Source organism: Suricata suricatta, chromosome 3 (genome assembly GCF_006229205.1).
Source record: "Suricata suricatta isolate VVHF042 chromosome 3, meerkat_22Aug2017_6uvM2_HiC, whole genome shotgun sequence".
NCBI classification, from domain to species: Eukaryota; Metazoa; Chordata; class Mammalia; order Carnivora; family Herpestidae; genus Suricata; species Suricata suricatta.
Genome location: NC_043702.1, coordinates 163,782,305 through 163,804,012, shown reverse-complemented (window position 1 = coordinate 163,804,012; position 21,708 = coordinate 163,782,305). Strand labels below are relative to the sequence as shown.

The following is a 21,708-nucleotide window of genomic DNA, read 5'->3' as shown; positions in this document are numbered from 1 at the left end:
TGGTACAGTAAAATCTGAAAACTACTGTCTGCTTGAATAAAGACACCACGGTCCACTCAGATGTTTTGGCTAAAAATCTTCACTCATCCTTCACCAGTTTTTCCATGAAATCACTCAACCAGTTCTGTTCTTCTCATATTTATCTATGGTTTCTGTCTCCAGTGCTTTTGATTTTTATTGAGGTCTCATTAGCCCCTGTTGATTTAATACCAAGGGTCTCTCTTTTCTAGTTCAGCTTCTTCATTGGGCTGGGTCTCATTTTAGAAAATACAAATAAATGGTCCCATTACCCCTGAGATTTCCTCATTGCCTAAAACCTAAAAGCAAGTTCATAGGGGCTTCATATTTTGGACCTTGTCAACAGTTTTAGCTTCCTGGCCTGCCCACCCACCCCATGTGCACTTCTGACTTTTCGCAGACCTTGTACTTTGTGTCTTACCTATGCGGTTACTCCTTTTCTTAGCACGAACACCCTTCTACGTTCTGCATCTGATGTGTCTCCACGTCCTTTTTAAGGTCCAGCTTGGCTCTTACCTCCTTTTAAGCTTTTCCTGATGACCCTTGATGCTGTTAGTTAACTTCACCTCACTTCTCTGACACATTCTATAAATACATACGTATGTCTTTGTTGCCAGTGTTGAGTTCACAAGATTTGGTGTCCTCAATTGCAGGGATGATGTTCTAGTCATCATCTGTCTCGTAACCATGCCTGGCACATACTGGTATTGAGTATTTGCTGAATGAGTGTGTTCTTAAACATTTAAGGATGTAACTATTTCATACGGTTTTTTGTTCTGCTTTTCAGACATCTGAGAAAAAGCAAGATGTTGGGAAATTTGTTGAGCTTCCAGGTGCTGAGATGGGAAAGGTTACTGTCAGATTTCCTCCCGAGGCTAGTGGGTAAGAAAATGTAACTTGTAATTACAATGGAAAAGCTTAGACCATTAAATGCGTTTAATATTACTAGATTACTGATATAGAAGAAAATAAGTAAGATTTTAATTGTGGGGGTCAGATTTCTAAACGTCTTAAGTCTATTTATTATAATTAATGTTAATGTATTAAAGTAGTCATTTTGGCTTTTTAAAACAATTAGACAACATTGATATTTTACTCCAGATGGAATTTCAGTTATAAATAGGAAACCGTCCGTAAATAGAAGCCCTCAAGTTTATTTACATTTTGAGATGTTTTAGGTTCTCATTTAATAGGGATTTGTTTTGTGCCCCGAGCAGTCCTTTCTGTGAGCAGTGAAAGTTATGAATTATTAAGTTATTTTCCCCCAAAATAAAGAAAACAGCATTCTGAAAACCCTATTCTTATTGAATTCTTTCTATTGTCAGCATGTTTCCCAACCCCTTTCATTTTTGGCAATAACCCAAAATGATATTTGAATAATGCATTCGAGAAAAAGACCGCTCCGGCTGGTGGCCCCCAGCCTGGGGCTGGCTCCGGCCTTGCCCCGCAGCGCCCATGGCGGAGGGGAGTTGCGTCAGCACCAGCCTCTGCGGGCGCGTTGGACGGGCTTTGTGGTAGCTCCTTGCCAGAGAGAGTAAGTGAGACGGGAAACTGCATCTCTTAACGCCCTTTCTCCTAGGAACTCAGCCATGAGGAAAGTCTTGTCATATTTCATAAATGAGATGGGTTTTTTCCCCCAAATTTTGCTTAATTTCAGATTTTCTTACCCTTTGTGATATGTGGAACGTGTAGATAACAGAAAGTGGCAGATAAGGAAAAGTCCACTTTATTTTAGCTGTTCTTAAGAGTTCTTCACAGAGTTTTCATAAGCACCATTGAAAGGAAAATTTGTTTTAGAATTCTGCATTTTCTCTCTGCTTTTCTAAGTTTGCTGATTTTGGCGGCAAAATAAAGGATCAATAGAAGGGGATGAAAGAGAGATGATTTTGGAAAATTCACAGACTAAGTCATCAAGTGATCGATGAGTAGTTGAAGTGGAATCTCATAAATAAGACGTCTCAGACACACTTAATTCCCATGGGCACTTTGGGTCCACACGGCCCAGTGTTCTGTTCCCGTGTGTTTACTGTGACAGGTCAGGCCTTCCCGTTGGGAGTGACTTTAATGGTTCGATAAAAAGCTACTTTCTAAGCAGTGGCTGCTTACTACTGGGGCATTTGAACATTTGTCCTTTTAGAATTTTTATATTTTTGTCACCTTCATTTCTTGGAATAGTGAGTGCCTCACGTTTGTAATTTACTTTGTAACATACATTTGTCTGCCATAAGTCATGTCAGTTTCAGAGACCATGGTCTTGGCCAATTAAAATTTTTGGATTTAGAATATAAATTAATGTTAGGTATTTGGGGAGTTTTTGTTTGTTTGGTGGGTTTTTGTTTTGTTTTCTGATTCTTAATTTTTATCATATCCCCTTTTACTGCTAAAGAATTCTTTAGTTTTTATTTTTAGTTATTTTATTTTTGTTCCTTTCATGAAAGTCCAGAAGGCATGACTTTTGCCCTTTTCCCTTTTTTTTTTAAAGTTTATTTATTTTTGAGAGAATGTGTGTGCACAAGCCGGCAGGGGTCGAGAGAGAGAGAGAATCCAGCGTCTGCGCTGTTAGCGCAGAGCCCCATGCGGGGATCAGACTCACAAGCTGAGATTGTGACTTTAGCCGAAATCCAGAATCAGACACCCAGCTGAGCCACCCAGGCGCCCTAGCCCTTTTCCTTACTCTTCTCTAACTTCTATAGAAGCTGTTATGTGCGGGTCCTGCCAAGCACTCTGCACACAGCATTTTAATCCTCACAGTCCTGTGAAGAAAGCAGTTAACATCTTCATTTTACAGATGGTTTCGGAAACTGATGTATTCAACGTTTTAGTAATTTGCTAAACTCAAACCCATACGATCTGGGTCTAGAATCCGTTCGACTTAAAGTTCTAGTGCCTGTGTCTGTCGTGTGTGGCAGAAGTCAATTCAGCCTAAGTGCTAACTGACAGCATGGATAGCTTTGAGCTGTTTCGATGAGGTTGTCTCGGGGGCTGATTAACTTAGCTACCTTATGAATATTTTACAGTCCTGTTAGCTTTCTTGACATTTAGACTCGTTAGAAGTGCACACATTATTTCAGGTTCAGAAAAAATATCTTTAAGTGTAACATATTGGTTTGATTTCCTCATTCTTCTTAAATTAACTCTTATGTAGAGCCTAGCACCTTAACTATCATGTAGTAGTTAGTGATGGTTAGGGTTTTTTCTCTCTATAAGTATAACATGAGACAAGTGTAACACTTTCAGTGAAAACTGCAGTAAGTGTTTCTGTTTCTTTCTTGGAACTCATGGTCCTTTGTTTTTATTTGACTTTCGGTAAACCTTTTATTTTAGCATAGTTTTAGATTTACAGAGATGTGGCAAAGGTAACACAAAAAGTTCCCACAATTACCACACCCAGTTATACATGATCTTAACATCTTACATTACTATGGTACCTTTGTCACAACTAGTGAACCGATATCGATATATTATTAATAACATCTAAACTCTGTACCTTTTTTTTTTATTTCATTAGTTTTTGGCTAATGTCCTTTTTCTGTTTTAGAATCTCATCTGGGATTCCAGTGGCAGCCTTTTATTTTACGCAGAAAGTTTTGAATAACCCTAAATACAGTGCTTTGTACTTGTCTGCATTAACTGGTGCATATAAATCCTTCTTAACATTGAATCGTTGCTCTAGAATGCTGCGTCAAATTCTAAAATATGGATTGATTTAAAAACTGATGTGAAGACATGCAAGGAGTTGTGTTTTCCTCTCCCCTGTTGACCCCACCTGAGATCAGAGGTGGGCGTGAAACTAGGAGACTAGCACAGTGGGACGGTGGCTCCTGCTGTTCGTGGAAACTAATAAAAACTCGTGAGAGCTGATTATTAAACTTGCTCACTTCATGCCCTGTTTGCTGCCCAAGAAAGTGTATTTTCAACCTTAGTGGTATAAGATACTGCTTTTTACCGACTTCACTGAGAGAGGGAAATGTTGATATGTTATGTCAACAGGGCCTCTGATATATTTTATTTCTTATAATTGCCAACTGCCTATAAGAACAGAATAGTATTTTCACAGCTTGTGATTCATGGAGCGTTGGTGTACTGGTGACACCTTTAACGTCCTTCAGTTAAAATCCTTGTATTTTGGCTTTTGTGAAAATCGAAGCCTTGAGCAGTTAAGTGGCCCTTCTACAGCTTCCTGACCCCCGCGTGTGCGTGCACGAGTTAGCACGTGGCAGTGGGAGCTCAGAGGCGCCTCTGGCTGGCGTGTGCGAGGTGCGTGCTCCGATCACCACACAGTCCGGTCTCTGTGCGGACACACTGCCGCGTAGCCCTGGACACCGTTTCCCGGGAAGCAGGTTTCCCCTTAGTAAATGACCACTCATTTCCTCTGTGAAAAGGGGAAAGGAGATCCTCCTGAAGGTGGTAATGTGACTGAATAACGTGTCCCTTTGTGAGATGTTCCGTGTGAAATTGTTTCTTGTGATTACTGTATAAATGTTGTAGTGTCTTTTCTTCCTGTGAGGGTCAGGTTTTCTATCAGTACTTTCTTGTTAGAAAATAAACTATGACGGGAGTACCAACTAGAAGGATTTTTGTTTAGTTCTCATCTCCTCAGGAAGGTTAAGTTTAAGTATTTAGTTAAAACATGTTAATGAGTTTCTTTGTGAAATGTTTTTGTTTTAGTTACTTACACATTGGGCATGCAAAAGCTGCTCTTCTGAACCAGCACTACCAGGTTAACTTTAAAGGGAAACTGATCATGAGATTTGATGACACAAATCCTGAAAAAGAAAAGGAAGATTTTGAGAAGGTAATTAAAGGTGTAGTGATGACCCTTTGTCAGAAAAGTTAATTAAAATTAGAGGGTGATACCTTCATGGTAAGAAAATAAATGAAGTTTGTTCTCATAGCTGCCTTTCCCCCTCATCTGTCTATTCTGTGTCTGAGACCTAAGGCAAGCAATATTGAGCTCCTGTACCAAACAGCTTTTATTTTTTCTTCCTCCATTGTACAATTTTACCAGAGTGCTATATTGTCCTGTAAGCACCAATTTCCTAAATGAATTGGTCACTAGAGACAGTTTCCTTTTTGTCGTATAATTGTAAGTGTGTGACCGAAACAAATACCAAGTAGGTTCCGGAAAATGGGGAGGTTTCTTGGCCTCTTCTATCCTCTTTGTTCAGAAGCACTGCAGTATATTCAACGAGAGGGCAAATAAATGATTGTCGGTATGACCAATAATGACCAGTTTTCCAGAGTAAATGGAAAGCTCCATCATGATATCAGCTTTCTCAGCTGAAAATCTGTAGACTAGTATAATGAATTTTTTTTTTCTTTTTCTGACCTAATGTGCAACTTGTACAACCATTTTCAGGCTTTTTATTTATTTTTTTTTTGACTGATGGTGTATTATTACATTTGCCCAAATGCAGTATCAAGGATTGAAAATACACAAGAAAATGCCAAAGATGGTTGGCAGTTGATGGTTATTTTGGATTCTTTTTGCAGGTTATCTTGGAGGATGTTGCAATGTTGCATATCAAACCAGATCAATTTACTTACACCTCAGATCATTTTGAAACTATAATGAAATATGCAGAGAAGCTAATTCAGGAAGGGAAGGCTTATGTGGATGACACTCCTGCTGAGCAGATGAAAGCAGAACGTGAGCAGAGGATAGAATCCAAGCACAGAGAAAACTGTAAGGCCCATTTAATGTTTTATATTTTAATTGACGGTCTTCTGTCTCTTTAGTAACTAAGAACAAATTTCTGTGGAAGATGCTGGTTTGAGATCCATTTGGGAATATGATTCATACATTCATCACAGATTTCTTTTTTTTCCCCGTTATCATCTTTACACTGTTATTACTTGGTTGGTATCACAACTGCATGTAAGTGTGTGCCCGTAATATCTCCCTGCACGTGGTCCTTTGCATTGCACTCATTCCATTTCAGTGGGTCCTTCTGCAACTCTTTGTAGTTCTGCCAGTGTGAATACTTAGCCTTTTAAAAGGTTCAGCGGTCATGTTATTAGTATCCATGTGGGTAAATGTGAATATGACACATAAGCTTAGTTAGTACTACTCTCTATCTCCAAAATATCACTTAATGAGAAAGCGTATTTCTTACTCATTACTTGGCCCCTGGGCTGCTGATTGGGGCTATTTTTATTCTGCAACTATGTTGCCATAATGTCACATTTGGGACATATATAGTAAATTGTTATGAATTGTTGTCAAATTGTTACAAAAGTCTTTTTCTCTTTTTGAAGTTTCCCTACATTTTCAAAGATAGTTAACTACTTTTGGACTCACTGGAATTTTTTTTTTTTTTGAGATCAAAGTGTCCATCATATCTTCAGGAGCTTCCACAGAGAGTCATTGTTTAATAGTTCTCTCTCATCTACGCGCGGCAGGTTTTCAGTATTTTCACGTACATAGAAATGTAGCTGCTTGGGACATAGAATTTTTCTGGGATTAAATTGGTATTGTTTTCTGTGATCTCTCTCTCTTTCTCTCTCTCTGTTTTTCTTTTTCTTTTCTTCTTCTTCTTCTTTTTTTTTTTGATCCAAGAGTCTCCTGCTTTCTGCTGGAATGGCCGACAAGGCTCTCTGGGAGCCCGTGGACTCAGGCTCGCAGCCCGAGCGGTGTTCTTTATGTGGACACAGGCTGTAGCACTGATGCCTGTGGGCCCTGTGGATCAGGCCAGTCCAGTCTGTCCCCTGAGCATGAGGAGGCAAGGGAATAGAACGCTCCTGCTTCAGAGGAGCTGGCTCAGGGGCTGGCTGGCCTTGCCATGATGGGGAAATGGGAAACACAGGAGGAGAAAGATCTTCAAGTCTCCTATTTTGTCTCTTAACCTTACTTTTATCTATCTATTTACTTTATTTATATTAAAGAAATTTGTTTAATGTTGTATTTTTTTTTTGAGAGTGTGTGAATGAGGGAGGGGCAGAGAGAGAGGGAGACAGAGAATCCAAAGGGGGCTCCAGGCTCTAAGTTGTCAGCACAGAGCGTGATGTGGAGCTCAAATTTGTGAACCAAGAGATCATGACCTGAGCTGAAGTGGTATTAACCGTAGGATTAACTGACCCACCCAGGCACCCTGTGTCTCTTACCTTTAATCAGTACTACATCAGTGGAATGTATTGCTTTGACTTCTAAAAATATATTTATAGAGTACTTTTCTGAAGTGTTTTTTGTGAGACTTATTCATAAGAAATAATGGATTTACTCTTTGTACCAGATATTGGAACTATGATGATATTTTTATTTTACTTCTTAAATTTTATATATTTATTTTTAAGAGGCCACATTCTTTTTTTATTGACAACTGATTCTTTACATACATACAGTTATGATGGGATTTTTAAACTAGGGAAATGTGCTTATAATATAAAAGTAAACTATTAAAATCATTTCAGTTCAACTAGATTAGCGATATATTAGATAAACTAATATAAACTATCTTACAGCTGTTGAGAAGAATCTACAGATGTGGGAAGAAATGAAAAAAGGGAGCCAGTTTGGTCAGTCCTGTTGTCTGAGAGCAAAGATTGACATGAGTAGTAACAATGGCTGTATGAGAGACCCAACGCTTTATCGCTGTAAAATTCAGCCGCATCCAAGAACTGGAAATAAGTACAAGTAGGTGGATCTCTTTCATTATGCTAGTAGGTAGCCTACTGTGAGTTTGCTTTGATTGTCTCTGAGCACAGAGCAGAAGCACAGTGGTCAAGAGACCTGGATCTTCGTTCACTCACAGATTAATAACTGCCTTTGGTAAAGCATGTAATCTCGTGGACTAGTTACTCGCCTGTTGATTAAGGATATACTAGGTTGTGTCTAAGATCACTTCCATCCTTAAGGTCCTTCCGTTTCCCTGAAGTTGCTTTTTATGTATTGATTAGCTGTACTGTGGTGTGTATCTTTAGAAGATCCTTCTCTTCCTCTTATAAACTTGGATTCTTCTGGGCATAAATTGATTCACAAAAGTGATAGACTTGAAGCTTTATATAAATGTGAGCAAGATAAGAAAATATGTGGTTTTTCCCCCTAGTTTTGATTAGTTTTCTAAATGGGTTTTCAGTTAAAAGATTTTTTTCTTTAAATGGGTTCCCCTTCCCCATTAACTTACTTTATAAAGCAATAGAATATATTTTTTAATACTTTGAAGAAACCTACTCTATGTAAATGCTCAATCATAACTTCTGAAGAAATTACTGCATGTAAATGCTAACCTGTTGAGCTGATATGACTGTCTTTAAACTTGTGGGTACAGGTCTGTGTGTCCGTATGTGGACAAACATGTTACGTCTGTAGTTACACATTATACACACATCTTTCTTTTTATAGGTCTTTCATTTTTAACAGGGTGCTTTCTCCTTATTTTACTAGGCAAATTCTTTGAATACATTGGAAAAGTTAATCTGGATGTGCATTTTCGATATCACGTAATTGCTAAGCATAATGAAATAACAGTTTAGTGAAGTTGTAGCCTGAAAGTGTGAAGGCATAATGCAGTATTGTTTTTTTTAATTCAAATTAAAAGTGCTTGTGCATGATATACATTATATTAATCTTTAAGACTATTCCATCTTAAATGGAATTTTAATTAACCTAATTTTCTTCCCTTTTACTTGTCAGAGAAGGAAATGCTTTGTTCTTGAATTTATTTAATTACAGGAGATGTAAGGATAGGGATTTACTTGAGTGTGGGACTAATTAAGATATTGGGAAGCGAACAAATCCCTTGAATTATTAACTATAGCTAACCCTTGGGCAATGCAGGGAGTTGTGTAGTCAGAAATTTGTATATAATTTTTGATTCCCCAAAACCTTAACTACTAATAGCCTCCTAATGAGCAGAAGCCTTACTGATAACACAATTAATACATATTTTGTATGTTGTATATAATGTATATTATACTCTAAATAAGCCAGAGAAAAGAAAACATTAAGAAAATCATAAGGAAGAGAGAATACATTTATAGTGCTGTATTGAATTTATAAGAATCCATGTGCAAGGTGACCCATACAATTCCAATTTGTGTTTTTCAAGGTCAACTTTATGTATATTGCTTATTGCTTTCTACCATGGTATACGTTGGCCGTTACAGAAATGTGATTGTAGAATTTGCTGTGAGCTGGTTTGAGTGTTGAAATGGGTTAACTAATTTATTGTCCTCAGAAACATGTTTTGATATGCTTTGTTAGTATAATGGGTTGTAAAACCTATTGTTTTTAAGAAATTCCTAACTTGTAAGGAATTATTTCAAATTACTGTTGATGCTTATATTGCATGATCTACTTTAGAAAGGGTAAAGTGCATCATTTTGCTTTTAAAAATATTCTTTTTCCCCCAGTGTGTATCCAACATACGACTTCGCCTGCCCCATAGTGGACAGTATTGAAGGTGTCACACACGCCCTGAGAACCACGGAATACCACGACCGAGACGAACAGTTTTATTGGATTATTGAAGCTTTAGGCATAAGAAAGCCATATATTTGGGAATATAGTCGACTAAATCTCAACAACACAGTGCTCTCCAAGAGAAAACTCACATGGTTTGTCAATGAAGGCCTGGTAGACGGATGGTATGTTTACCGTTACTTAGAATTGAGAGGAAGTAAGCACGTGATTTATCAGTGATTTTCAGTGATTTTAAAACTGTTTTGAGAGGTGGGGAGGAAGAATGGGAAGAGGAGGAGTGGGTGGGTCTCTAGGGTTTTTGGTCCTTGTGTTTATTTCACCCGGTGCCCTCGGTTCCCCTCCCCGCTTTATGTTAGTGCTACAAACACGGAGTGCCCACTGTGGACCCTGGTGCGTGGGAACGAAACACAAGGGCACGTCCTCGGCACATCTCAGCCTTGTGTAGAAGACTGGTTGTGACTCGGGCACCACTCTCCACGCTCTGCTGAGGCTCTGAGGCTTATCTTTTCAGCTGGGTCCCCTGAAGCCCGGAATGCCCTGAGTGGAGGCGAAGACACAAATGGCCTCTGCCTTGGTGGTGAAGATCCACCTTGTGGAGCAGTTGATTGCCCAGAGGACTCAGCACCTAGGAGCAGTTTGCAAATCTCTGTAGCATAGTAATAACCTGTGTAGGATTTTAAGAGGAAGAAGAGTATGAAAAGTAATGTCACTTTGTAGCCTTGTATCTGTATAAACAAAACCTGTTCAGATGGGTTACCATGCTGATAAGTCGGGAATATTTTTTATCTAAATTAATAAGACATATAGTAGTTTCTGTTGGCATCACACAATACTTATATACTAAGTATTATATGTTGAATAAGATGTATTTTATACTGGTTTATTGTGGAGCTGTATTCCATAAAAGGCAAGTTTATGTTGGGCTCCAGGCAAAGGGTTTTATTGCAAACTTACCTAAAGTTTGCAAATTTCTGCAGAATATTAATCAGCAGTGTGTATATTTTTTATAACCCAAAGGGCTTTGTGAAGTATATTCATACGTAGATGACATGATACCATCTCTTTATCTGGTTTTCATGGTCGCATGTAGAATAGAGACCTTGAATATTATTGAATAAAGGGCAAATGAGAGTGTCTTAAGGCACTGATTTTCTGTGTTTGAAGATGTCACCTTTGTGTCTTTGTGAAATGTGCTATTCTTTCTAGTAGTGCATTTATTTTAGAGCATTTTTGACTAGAGAGCAGTTTTCCTCTTCCATGAACGGGGCTCACGGGAACCCAATTCTTAGAAGCAGCTCTTAGTCACAGGGTCTTTTCACAAGCTGGTTCTCGTTTACAATTTATTCATTAAGGTACTTTGTGCTCCTTGGGTTTGTCCATTCGAGAGAGCTCCTTGGTGATTGAGCCTTTCCCTCTTTTCCAGGGATGACCCCAGATTTCCCACGGTCCGCGGTGTGCTCAGAAGAGGGATGACTGTTGAGGGGCTGAAACAGTTTATTGCTGCTCAGGTGACCTATGTTTTGTTTTCCCGCTTCTCTGTGTTTTTGTGTGTCTCATTAATACCCCTTTCATCTGTGTTATTTCTGTTCATTCTGTTCCTTGTTTGTTCCTTCTAATGCAAGGGCAGGATTTTTTTTCTTCTCAGGAGTATATGTGTAAGTGATAGTGGAGAACGGACAAGGTCCTAACCTTTAAGCTGGAGTGGGACCGAGGCGGCTCTGGTGTTGCCTGTTGAAACACGAGCTCTTGATGGTGGCTGTTCAAGGGCAGCCAGACTGGATCATGCACACTGTTGTAGATCCTAGTGCAAGTCGACTGTATTTACTGGGTGTATTTTTCTCTAACATGCTTAGCTTAAATTAAATATTCTAATGGACACTTCTTGCCCTTTAAGTCATTTTGTTATTGTCTTTCTAGGGCTCTTCACGTTCAGTTGTGAACATGGAATGGGACAAAATCTGGGCATTTAATAAAAAGGTACATGTCTTGACTCTTGGTCCTCCTCTCTCATGCCCAACTACTGAGTAATGTAGTATGTGTGGAATTCATCGGCGTGTTCATTGTAGAGAAAATTTTGTGAAGAATGTTGTCATTTTGCAGACCTTCAGGAAAATGGAATGTTTTCCTTTCTTAAACATAAAAAGAGCATTAAGCCTATTAGCTATACCAACCAAACAAGTGACCATGATTAAAACAAACACACTTGGAATTAATGGGGAACGGTAACAGTTTTTTCCTTCAATCTTTTATGAACACTGCATTTCATTTTTCTGCTTTCAAGCTGCGAGCTCTCTGTAAGAAGGTATTACCTCATGCTTTTATCTGCCTTACCTAGCACATAGCTTTTAGCATACATGTTATAACCTGAGATGTTACACAGCCTTGAAGCACAATCACATTTATATAAAAGACTTGCTTATACAAATCCATTGCAAATGCATTATTCCTAGTTTCAAAAAAACATGTCCTCTGGTTTTCTTAGTGGCAAAGGGAAGATTGGGCTAACTCCATTGTCCTGTTCCCTGTGTACCAAGAGGACAGAGTTTTAAAGTCGAATGTTTCATCGAGTTGTATTATTGAAGGTTCACTGTGTCTTAATTAAATCTAGCTTTTTAAAAAAAAACTGTTTCTGAAATGAAAGTCAAATAAGGAATACTGCATATCGACATTGTTAATTACTAATTGGAAGCAGGTGCTTAGACACTATAATAAGGCAAATCATTAAAATGCCATGTTTTAAACTATAGCTCCTGTGATTGTGTTCTGTAATTTTTTTCTTATTGCTGCTTGATTGTGCTGATGCCTTGCCTCAAGAAATACTTGCTTGTCTCGCATGTGTCTTGAATCTGTTTTAGTCTTGTGTGTTTTTTGATACATGAAGGAATTAATTGGTTCTTTCTGTTGCTGCAGTTACTAATAATAAATACAAGTAGAATTTATAGGCAAAGTTAATTTGGAGTACTTTTCATTAATAACCCAAATTTTAAAGGTTTTCAGTTTTAATAAAATTATACATGTGTACTTAGTTCAACTGTATTTCACTATGGTTAGAGAGTTCTGTAGGGTCTGTTAAAGTGAACAGCATATTCTCCTGTCTTCTGTCCTTACATTTTTCTCCCTCTAGAGAAATCAGTTTCAGCTCTTTTAGATAATTCTTTTGGTATTTTTTTCTTGCCTGTATCTGTAAATATGATGTGTTGCTACTTCTTGATTTCTTTCTTTTTTTTTAAGTTTCAGGCATCCTTATTTGACTTCCTGTGGTGGAAACCAGGATATGGGTCCTCTTCTTTTTCCCAGACCCTGTTGGTTTTCTTGTAGTTGATTGTTTTGTTTCCCCCCTCATTTGTTTAGTTTTCTAATTCTGTCCGCAGCTCTCTTTAAGTTATCTGAATTTCCTACCGAGATGTTCTCATGCATCAGTATTCTTTCAGTTTCGTTGTGGAGACGCTCTTCCAGAGCCTTCTGCACTACTCCCTGCTCATCTAGATTAGGGCCTGTTTGCTTCTGCAGCACAGCAGTCTTCCGAGGTCAGGCATCGTCGTCCTGGAATCCCCTTTGCGTTTGTTCTGTGATGGGTCGTCTGGTACTTGCATCTCCCTTCTCTTTTCACTACTCTCTTGCTTTGCTGTACTCTGTCCTTTGGCCGCTCCCTGAGAAGAAGGCAAGGGATGAAGAGTTTTGAGACCTGGTATATGGCCTTTTTTTAAATTGTGGGTTTTTTTTTTTTTTAAATGTTTACTAATTTTGAGAGAGTGCAAGCAAGGAAGGGGCAGAGAGAGAGGGAGAAAGAGTATCGGAAGCAGGCTCTGTGTTAGTGCCCGTGCAGGGCCTGAACCATGAACTATGGAAGTCAGACGCTTAGCCGACAGAGCCATCCAGGCGCCTGACCTTTCTTTACTTACAAAATTTCATGGTGATGTTCTGTGCTGGGGGTCTGTTCTCATCCCCATCCATCAGGAGAACGTGTAGCTTCTAGTCTGGAAACTCATTCCCTCAGTTCTGGGAAATTTTCTTGAAGGCTTTATTTTTTTTCTCTATTTGTTTTCTTCTCTCTGGAACTCTTCTTGAGCAGATGTTGGGCCTCCTGGACTGGTTGGTCCTCTAATTTTATTTTCTCTCTTTTGCCTTCGCTTTCTCTCTTTGCCTTTGCTTTGCTGTCTTCCTACCCTTCTGTTGAGTTTTTCATTTATGTATCGTATTTCCAAAATTTCTTTTATTTTCTCTGAATTGAAGAAAAAGCTTCTTCTCGGAGTGCCTGAGTGGCTCAGTCAGTTGAGCGTCCGGCTTCGGCTCAGGTCATGATCTCACTTTCGTGGGTTCGAGCCCCACGTCAGGCTCTGTGCTGACAGCTAGCTTGGAGCCTGGAGCCTGTCTTCGGATTCTGTGTCTCCCTCTCTCTCTGACCCTCCCCTGCTCACGCTGTCTCTCTCTCTCATTCAAAAATAAAAACATTAAAAAAAATTTATTTTAAAAACTTCTTACTCTGTTCATGCTGAGAATATTAACATCACTAGGACTTTTTTCTTATGACAGCTCTTTCCTGCAGATTATTTAAGCTGCTTCTTTCATACTAAAGGCATGTTAGAGACATCTCTGATGTCTGGTTAGTCTTGGTCAGCTGCTCACGTGTAACATGGAGGACTGACTAAAGGAGCAGTTGGAAGCCCTGAAGGCAAGAGATGGACTTGGCAGCTGAGACTCACTGCCGGGTGACCTGGCCAAGTCCATCAGCTGGAGAACCTCAGTGTCAGGGACTTTGTATCTCACTCCTTGGATCAGGCAGTTTTCCCAGAGGAGTTTCTTTCAATTCCTGCCTGAAGTGTGAAGGCTTGGCCGTCACAGCTTTGGAGCTGAGACTGCTGAGGCCTGACCGGGTCCGTGTGGTGTCACACATCCATTTAATCCACTTGTCTCAGTGCGGAACCCGCCCTTCAGCTCTTTCTGGTATCTGGTATCAAGAAGGATCTAGACGCCCTCCTTCTTGTGGAGTAATCTTCCGTTCTGCGGGGCTGGGGGAGAGGCAGTCACTTCTCTACAGTTCTGTAGAGAGGGGATGTCTCCACATGGTTTTCAGGTTTCAGAGTTTTGTTGCAAACAAAAAATCCTCTATGTCTTTTTAGTGGGGATGTGGGAGGAAATGAAGGGAGGTGAGTATTTTTCAGTCTCCTTTGTTTATCCATACATCCGTGGGACCCCTTATCATTAAGCACCATGTTAAAAACAGCACAGCTAAAAATTTTGAACTGGTAGTAAAAATGAAGTTGTCTGATGATGTGCCTTTGTGTTTCTACGGCTGGCCTTCCCGACATCTTCACACGTTTCCTTTCCTTTGCCATTCTCTCTGACCCTTGAAGTACAGAGCTCTTCTTTAGGGGTCATGTCACAGTCAGTCTGATTGCTGCTTTGTTATACTGTAGCTTGTTCGGTTTTTCCAAGCCCTGCAAATAAAATGTAAGTGAAGCATGAGGGAACCAAGTTTAACGCCCTGGCATTGTGAAGCAGTCATTAAGGGCAGAGATAAAATGTCACTCTTTGGACACGCTCCCGCTCTTAGTAACTTAGCATTTTTGTTAAAGGATCTCCTGCTAAAAGACGAGTGGATTAACTCTGGATTAGCCGGCACTCTGTAAATACCTTCTCCTTCTGAGAAAGCTTTATTTACAGAGTATAGTATATATGGCAAAGAGAAGAGAGGAGAAATGGGTGAAGGGGACAGTGAGTTGTGGGGTGGTAATTATCTCAATATCCCTCTGAAACTACTATAATCTGTATTTTCTTAGCCTGACTTTTCATCTTGGCAGGAAGCTAATAAACAATTTTTCTGAATCATAACTATTAAATAGAATCTATTTCCATTAAATGATCTAAATTATTACTGATAGGAGATGTTTCACCAGTGTACTCTGTGTAAACCTCTCTAACTTTCTTCTTGGTTTTATGTGTTAAGATATGAAGTCTTCAGTCAAGGCAGAAGAGTCACAGCTTTATTTAAGGTGTTCATTTCAGAGTAGTATTTACTTCCATCAAACTTTATTTACCGCTTTCATTTTAAAATCTATGTTAGTATTTCAGTGGTATGATGATATAATCGTTTTCCCCCCAGATTTCATCCGAACCCCCTTGCATCTGCACCTAGCTAGAAAATTTATGTAGAGACTTCTCCTTTCACCCTCAAATAAGGACAGTCTTCCTTGAACAACTTTGAAGTAAACCCCAGTCTATGAAAGGGTAGCTGTCCTGGTTAAAGTGTGTCGGAGTTCTGGGGTCCTCTACTCCCCAGTCTCAGGCCTGCCCTCCCCCCACCGCACCCCCCCCCACTGGGTGTTGTCTGCTAGGGCAACTCCTTGAACTCCCTGGGACCTTGTAGAGTAGTTCGATCCAGAAAGTTTTAGATAAATAAAACCACAAGTTTAGAGCTGAAAAAGACTTAAATCTTTTAATCCAAGATTTCCCAAACTTGTTTGGTCCTGACCATCCTTTGGAATGCTTATTAAAAATAGATTTCTAGAGGTGCCTGGGTGGCTCAGTCAGTTGAATGTCTGTCTGTTCAGCTCCGGTCATGATCGCCCAGCTCGTGAGTTTATAAGCCCCATGTCAGGCTCTGTGCTGATTCTGCAGAGCCTGCTTGGGCTTCTCTCTCTCCCTCTCTTTGTTCTTCCCCTGCTCGTGCTCTCTCAAGATAATAAATAAACTTAAAAAAAAATACAGATTTCTAGATTGTACTTCAGACAATTACCTTGATAATCTTTTAGTGTTAAGGGCCTGCGTACGGTGGCCAGTGCCCAGTGCCCTGGGTGGGCATCGCACATGATCAGCTGGTTGGTGTGTCTGGTTGTAACTTCTTTAAAGAAACTGTATCTATCTTCCTGGCTTAAATACTGAACTGAGTAGTCGCTAATTAACTCTTGGATCATTCTCGCCCAGTTGTAGCTGAGAGAAGGAATCCCAGACTAGTAAGAATGACGTGTAAGCTAACTCAGAGAAGCAAAGAATGAAATAATAAATAGGGAGGCTGGTGCTGATCTGCTTCCAACACGGAATACAAGCCACGAGGAGTAGCAGACACAGGGAAGTTCAGTAGCTTTTCAGGTTTTTATGAGTGACTGAGGATGTTTTGAATCACTTATAACTTTCATACCATTCTTTCCAGAAGCTGAAAAATAGTCCCAAAGCAAACAAATAAAAAAAAAAAACACAACAGCAGTCACAAACAACAAAGTTAATACAAAACAAACCAAACAGCCAAGTTTAATTAGCCACACCATGATTTCCTGCATCCTTCCACCTAGCTGTTTGACTCTACATTTGCCGCTATCAACATTTTCTTCCATACGCTTTCTTTAGTGTCTGAACACTGCTGTTGTATGTGGTCATCATGGATCATTTTAAATTTTGATCAGTGAGGTGAAGAGAAGACGTCAGACCTCGAAGGGCAGGAGCTCGTGTTTTGGAGGTGGAGTTAGTTTAGACCCTCTTGAACAGGACCGTTTGTTCAGTTAGGCCGAAAACGCTTGTTCGTTACTGTGTGTGCCAGGCCCTTGCTGAGTGCTGGGAACACCGTGTTCTCGGTGTGTACAGCGTGAAGACCAGTAGAAGTGTCTCGTTTATACTGTGGATTTATAGAATTGCCTTATTATAGTGACCTAATGCTATTTTGCTTTTGATGGTGATGTGTTGCCTAACACCGAAAACGGTACTAACACACATGTATCTATATTCTCTCAAAACGGACTTCTCCAACAATACAAAATTACCTGTCACATTTACTTGTAGGATTGATACATAACCCCACCGGATAATTTTTCCTCACCTTCCAATTCCAGAGTAAGAAGTTACTTTCAAAAGAAGTTTTTTGCTTTAACGAATTGGTTTCTTTTCACCTGTTAGTAGTTAATTCTTAGAAAGGAGCTCTAAATTTCATGCAGTTTTCGATTATGATTGTTTTATTTATTTCTACTGAACAGTTAAATATTAGAGAAGACCTAGCAGGTAAACAAAAAAATTAGTAAATGCAGTAACAAAGAAAGCCAGTTAGTATTCCTGTGTTATTATTTATTTAAGAAGTTTTTAAAGTACCTGCGTGTTTTAACACGGGGGGATGCGTCTGTTGCAGGTGATTGACCCGGTGGCTCCGCGGTATGTCGCATTACTGAAGAAGGAAGCGATTCTGGTGAACGTCCCCGAGGCGCGGGAGGAGACGAAAGAAGTGGCCAAACACCCAAAGGTCACCCACACTTTCGCCAATGTTATTCTTAGAAGGAGCAGGATCATAAAAGGGAAAATGTGGTTTGGTGGTTAATAGCGTGGTTTTGGGGATCATTTTCTATTCAACATTATTTGTCAGGATTTGATACTAATTGAAGTAAATGTTTTTTGGGTTTCTTACTGAAGAAAATTATTCTAATAATAATCCACAACACATCTCAGAGAACTACACTCTGCCTTTTTTTTTTTATTCTGTAGAGATAGCATGTAAGTATATAATTAAAATTTATCTTTTCCTGGAGTCATTTTGAAAGATGAGGTATTATAATTCATGCTCTTATCTTTATAGGGAAGCTGAGGTGTATTCTCTGTTAATGAGGTTATTCATTGTTACCTTTCTTTGTCCTTAAGCCAAACATTAGACCTAGTAATATTAATTACAATCTTTTTAAAGTAGTCTCCACACCCACTGAGGGTCTTCATCTCATGACCCTGAGATGAAGAGTCACATGCTCTACCGACTGAGCCAGCCGGGCGCCCTTTGAATCACAATTTTAATCCAGGATCTATCATATTGCCGCTTACTCCATTGTAGGAAATATCAACAAAGTGAGAATATAAGTCTTGACAGTAGGGAATTCCTCTTAAGTTAAACCATGGTTGTTGTCTTAGATAGTTATGACTGCCTGGTTGACAATCTTGAAGCAGAAATAGATCCGTTTATTCCAGCTCTATTCCAGTCTGTAAATGCCTTCATTGTATGGTGGACTATACTGTAGACACCCCATACTCATAACCTTACTCAGTATCATGCTCTGTTCAGACTCACTCACATGTAAGAATATGCATTATGAAGAGCTGTAGATCCTCGAAGTTATAGCCTTAATATGATTGCCTTTCTATATGACATTGGCTATTTTTAACTTTAAAGATTTGAGTTATTTTAAGGAGAATCCTAGTAAGATTTGAAAAGTGTGTGTCTGTTACTGATTTGGCTTTGCCTTTATCGTACATCTGATTGGTTCAGCCGGGTGAGTGGTAGTATCTGATAGTCACCCACTACTGTTAGCTTAATTGCGAAGCTGACTGAATGTTGTGAAATTTGAGTAGTGAAGATAAAACTTTTTAAGGGTGTTGCCGCCTTTAACATGACAGTTGTGTCCATATAGCCTAGTTAATAGATACAGAATAAGTAATAAAGGATACGTAGGAAGTTAGAAACTAATTGATTTGGAAATAGACTTTAAATGATGACTCAGTTTGATGTGTGGAATTTTCACTACTCCCCTCACCAGGTGTTCTAGATTTAGCCTGTTAGCCTTCTGTTCTGAGCCCAGCAGAATATAAGTTGATACAACATATGAATTTTTCTCAGATGCATCAGTACTTTCAAGGAACAGTTATTAAACACATGCTGTGTAAGATTTATTTCAAAGGATCTTCTTAGATTTTTTCCTCTGGAAGTCAAACAAAAACTGAAAGTTAACATAAAATTCTTTTTTTTCCCCCCTAGGTCTTTTTTCTTTTTTATATAACACACACTGAAAGGCATAAAAATTATCCATATGCAAATATAAAACTTTAAAATTTTCCTTTTAAAATATGAAAGGTCCACAGTTTCCTGCTGTGGTGACATTTGTTGTCTGTAATGTTCTGCAGTCACTGATCAGGACTGACTTGGTCTTCTCCTTTGCTGCAAAAGCTTCAGTGAGATTCTGAGGATAGCAGAGCAGGTTCTGTTTGGAAGGACTCCAAGGACAAATAGTAATGGCTTAGCTCTGAAAACCGAAGAATTTTAGGCTGGAAGTAATTTTAGGGGGACAGGTCACTTCCTCTGACTCCCGTTAGGAGTATCGGTCAGATGGCTTACTCATTGTCACAGAGCTGGGAATCAGACTAACACAGATAATACCTTTGGTTAAGGAATAAAATGAATATATAAATCTGCATGCTGGGTTCAATACGTTGTTTCAATCAACACTCCCTCTTTTTTTCTTAATCATTCAGAATCCTGATGTTGGCTTGAAGCCGGTGTGGTATAGTCCTAAAGTTTTCATTGAAGGTGCTGATGCAGAGACGTTATCAGAGGGTGAGATGGTTACCTTCATAAATTGGGGCAACATCAACATTACTAAAATACACAAGTAAGAACTTTTCATCTGTTTTCAAATAAATATGAGAGGAAATTCTTAATTTATTCACTTATTAAAAATTTCCTAATTTAGACTCATTCATTTTCCAGTTCAGCTGGTTAACCTGTGTAGGTGTAGAAACTGCCTAATCCGGACACATAACAAATTGCTTTCCCGTGTATTAATTGGGTATTGGGATATGTTTTGCTTGTGATGTTGAAAATAACTACATCTGAATATAAAAGAAGAGTTCTAATGTTCTAATGGTTACAGGTCCCTTTTTGTCATTAATTCTCATTATATAGTTTGCCCGGGGGAGGGATCCTCTGGACAGGTTTTGCATATGTAACATAATCTTCATCCTAAAATCAGCTTTAAAATTACTTTGTGAGGAGTATGAACTTCGCAGTTACTGTAGTGTGCTGTACTTGTCAGTTCTTAAGATTACGTAAATGGAACATAGCGTGCTAATAAAATTAGTTTGTGTAAACTCTGAAATCCTAATTGTCCAGCCATTGCGTGAGATTTCAGGTAATTGTTAAATGTTTTAAAATACTTAACATATTTTAATGCTTAGTGCTGGTGACTTTAAAATTTGTAAATAAACCTTATTCTTCAGCAGATATTAGACGCTCAAATACATGTTTGTTTTGACACTCCTCCAAAGAAAATTCCTAGCCAATTATTATAGATCACAGATCAAAATAATGCATTTATGGCAATTATGGTTTGTTTTCTCTAAACACTTTTCAATCTTATATCTAGAAATGCCGATGGAAAAATTGTATCTCTTGATGCGAAATTGAATTTGGAGAACAGAGACTATAAGAAAACCACGAAGATCACGTGGCTCGCGGAGACGGCTCACGCGCTTCCGATCCCGGCAGTCTGTGTCACGTACGAGCACTTGATCACGAAGCCAGTGCTAGGAAAAGATGAGGACTTCAAGCAGTATGTCAACAGGAACAGTAAGGTAGACTCCTAAAAGAAACCGTATTTCTTTTTTCCCTGAGATACAAGTTGTTTTTTTTTTTAGAATTAAAAAAAATTGAAGTATTTGGTTTACAAACAAAATGGAGGAAAGATCTGTAAAATGTATTAAAATGAAAAGATGTAACAGGGTGATGTTTCTGTTTTCCGGAAGATCGATGCTGAAGCATGCGCAGGTGAGACAGACAGGGCCCTTGTGCCTGAGCGCTGGGCTGCGCCTGCGGCCAGGTCTCGGGGTGCTTGTCACACTGCGGCTCCGACCTGTGCTGGGAGACTTCCTTAACATCTTCCGGGGCGCCAGTCGAGTTAGTTGAAAGGTCTCCTGCAGTTTGTCAGTTCATAAACTTTAACTTTTAAAAATGTAATACATGTAATTAATTCTTCACTGTTTCACTGTGTCTGCTTAAGTAGTAAAGATTTAACATATTTGCTGAAAATACCTTCTGGAAAAACGACTTCTATCGTAGAGCTGTTTTGGGTGCTCTGACTTCTGAGAACGTGTACTGTGGTCTCCCCTCACCTTCACAGCACGAGGAACTAATGCTGGGGGACCCCTGCCTTAAGGATTTGAAGAAAGGAGACATTATACAGCTCCAGAGAAGAGGCTTCTTCATATGTGATCAACCGTACGAACCTGTTAGGTGAGTCAGTGTCGTTAAGCATTTATTTATTTTTTAATTTTTGGTTAAAAATTAAAAAAAATTTTTTTTGAGACAGAGCGTGTACGAGTAGGGAGAAGGGGCAGAGGCAGAGAAAAAGACAGTCTTAAGCAGGCTACATGCTCAGATGTAGCCCAATGCCAGCCTCCGTCTCACACCCCTGGGACCATGACCTGAGTCAAAATCAAGTCACTCAGGCAACCCTGTCATTGAGCATTTAAATGAAAATGCTTAAAGTTTTTATAGTAAATAATATTTTAAAAATCAAATTTCGGAGCGCCTG

The 21,708-nt window shown here is 39.2% G+C and overlaps 1 protein-coding gene across 1 annotated transcript in view; it reads left to right on the top strand.

Moving 5' to 3' along the window:
• EPRS (glutamyl-prolyl-tRNA synthetase) overlaps positions 1-21,708 on the top strand; it is a 67,210-nt gene that overhangs the window by 10,709 nt on the left and 34,793 nt on the right. The window contains exons 6-16 of the mRNA XM_029933405.1: positions 806-900; positions 4,687-4,813; positions 5,512-5,704; positions 7,480-7,651; positions 9,370-9,603; positions 10,863-10,947; positions 11,357-11,416; positions 17,553-17,663; positions 19,652-19,788; positions 20,542-20,749; positions 21,295-21,407. Coding sequence (XP_029789265.1) covers positions 806-900; positions 4,687-4,813; positions 5,512-5,704; positions 7,480-7,651; positions 9,370-9,603; positions 10,863-10,947; positions 11,357-11,416; positions 17,553-17,663; positions 19,652-19,788; positions 20,542-20,749; positions 21,295-21,407 — 1,535 coding nt within the window. The remainder of the gene's footprint in view (positions 1-805; positions 901-4,686; positions 4,814-5,511; positions 5,705-7,479; positions 7,652-9,369; positions 9,604-10,862; positions 10,948-11,356; positions 11,417-17,552; positions 17,664-19,651; positions 19,789-20,541; positions 20,750-21,294; positions 21,408-21,708) is intronic.